Below are 1,737 nucleotides of genomic sequence, written 5' to 3'. Positions count from 1 at the left end.
CAGATAATGATAACATATAGCATCTTTTACACTAACGAGAATACATACAGAAGTTCAAACTGAGATCTTTTTACTTCAGATCCAGGGAGTGAAGAAGTGGGAGTTCGGATTAAAAACTGCATTGAATTCGTTGGAGAGGCCAAGAGAGTAGTCCATGAATTCAAGGTATGGCTTTGTCAACTTGCTTTGTAATGTCGACAAGATAAGGTCATTTGTTGCAGTTGGGTCTTCAAACGTGGTTTCTACGAAATACTGAATAAGAGCAACCCGTTGCTCAATAAGCCTCTTCACACAGGCTTGAAGGGATAACCAACGGGTCTGTCCTGGAACAAGAATTCGGTGTGCTTCGCATCGGAAGAAACTCCTGAAATTCGGCGAACTTCTCTCGCCTGGAAGCGCTTCTGGAAAAGTGGGCAGAGATATTTCGCGCCAAGTCTTCGAGTGTCTTGGGAAGTGACAAGCATGCATATGACGAGCATAAGTGAATAAGATGGCATGAGCATTTCACATTCAAGATGTGTGGCACCATGGCTTTCATAAGGGTTGAAGCAGATCTGTTGGCTCCAAACATGACGTTAGTTGTATCTGCACAAAATCCAACAATATTTTGCCAGGGAATCGAGTTTTCTTCAATGACTTGCTTGATGCGGTTAGCCAGGCCCTCAGCCAATCCATCACTACACTTAACCATATCCAATACTTCAAAATGAAGTTTTAGATCTTTCTCGCTAAAAAATACAACCATGATAGCTAGCTGTTTATCAATAGTACTATCAGTGGTTTCGTCAATTATCACAGAGAAAAAAGTGGTTTTGAGCAACTTGACTAACTGGTTCTGTAGCACCAACGAAAAATTCTGTCGCAAAATATTTGTAGCTTTCTGTTTACCCAATGTGACCCCTGCCAAGGCCTGGTCTTTGGGAAATAATTTTCTGAGGAAATGAATCAAGCTGTCTGCAAGACGTAATGGCAGATTATGTTCTGCCAAAAATATGCAGATGCGCTGTTCAATTTCTTTGGAATGACTGCCTACAGTCAGAAGTTTTTCAATGCTGCCAGACTTCGTCTCGATTTCACTGCTTGCTTTTATATGCTGCTTGGTCAGGCCATGCTTCGTCAACTCTGAATTCCCACAATACACATACTTCAAACAGAACTTACAGTATGGCACATAAGTCTTTTTCTTTGACTTGTTTGACACTCTTTTCTCTATCCAATTTTTACACATTGGTAACTGAAGCCACTTGTCAACAAACTTTTGCTCGTATGTTTTCTTTTGGGAATTCTGCCCTGAACCCTGCTTTTTTTGGAGGAGTCACCAGGAGGTAAACTTCAGGAACATCATCATCTTCGTCATCCAGTCATCTTTCGGAACTAGATACAATTTTAAGATTATCTTCCTCTGAGTCAGTACACTGGCTTTCAGACGAACTTTGCATGTCAATGATCTCTAGAAAAAGTGTTTTAATAGTGATCAAAACTAGTCTATTTTTATAATTACTTCTACAAGGGTACACAATAACTAGATCATGCTAAACTATGCTCATGGGCATTAAGGTGCATATCCTCAATTAACTTAAATTACCTCATGTATAATTTAAGTTTGCAGTATGGAGTACGGATGGACCGAAAATTTTCAATGGTTGCATTGCACTAGTTTGCAAAAATTAAAACGAAGTATGCCTAGCTTGATAAATGATAATTAATTATTTATTATGTTGTGTGCTGGTTGGCTTA

At 39.4% G+C, this 1,737-nt stretch overlaps 1 protein-coding gene across 1 annotated transcript; it reads right to left on the bottom strand.

Moving 5' to 3' along the window:
* Nucleotides 1-274: 274 nt before the first annotated feature.
* Nucleotides 275-1,228, bottom strand: LOC136024697 (uncharacterized). The gene has a single exon (XM_065700113.1). It carries the CDS (start codon nucleotides 1,226-1,228, stop codon nucleotides 275-277), a length of 954 nt encoding a protein of 317 aa, XP_065556185.1.
* Nucleotides 1,229-1,737: the final 509 nt, after the last annotated feature.

The sequence above is a fragment of the Artemia franciscana genome, chromosome 3 (assembly GCF_032884065.1).
Source record: "Artemia franciscana chromosome 3, ASM3288406v1, whole genome shotgun sequence".
Classification (NCBI taxonomy): domain Eukaryota; kingdom Metazoa; phylum Arthropoda; class Branchiopoda; order Anostraca; family Artemiidae; genus Artemia; species Artemia franciscana.
The sequence above is the reverse complement of the archived record's forward strand: the minus strand, read 5'-3'. Positions and strand labels throughout refer to the sequence as shown.

Bases quoted from the DNA above. Each gene is read 5' to 3' on its own strand.
- LOC136024697 (XM_065700113.1), bottom strand. From the start codon at position 1,228: ATGTGTAAAAATTGGATAGAGAAAAGAGTGTCAAACAAGTCAAAGAAA.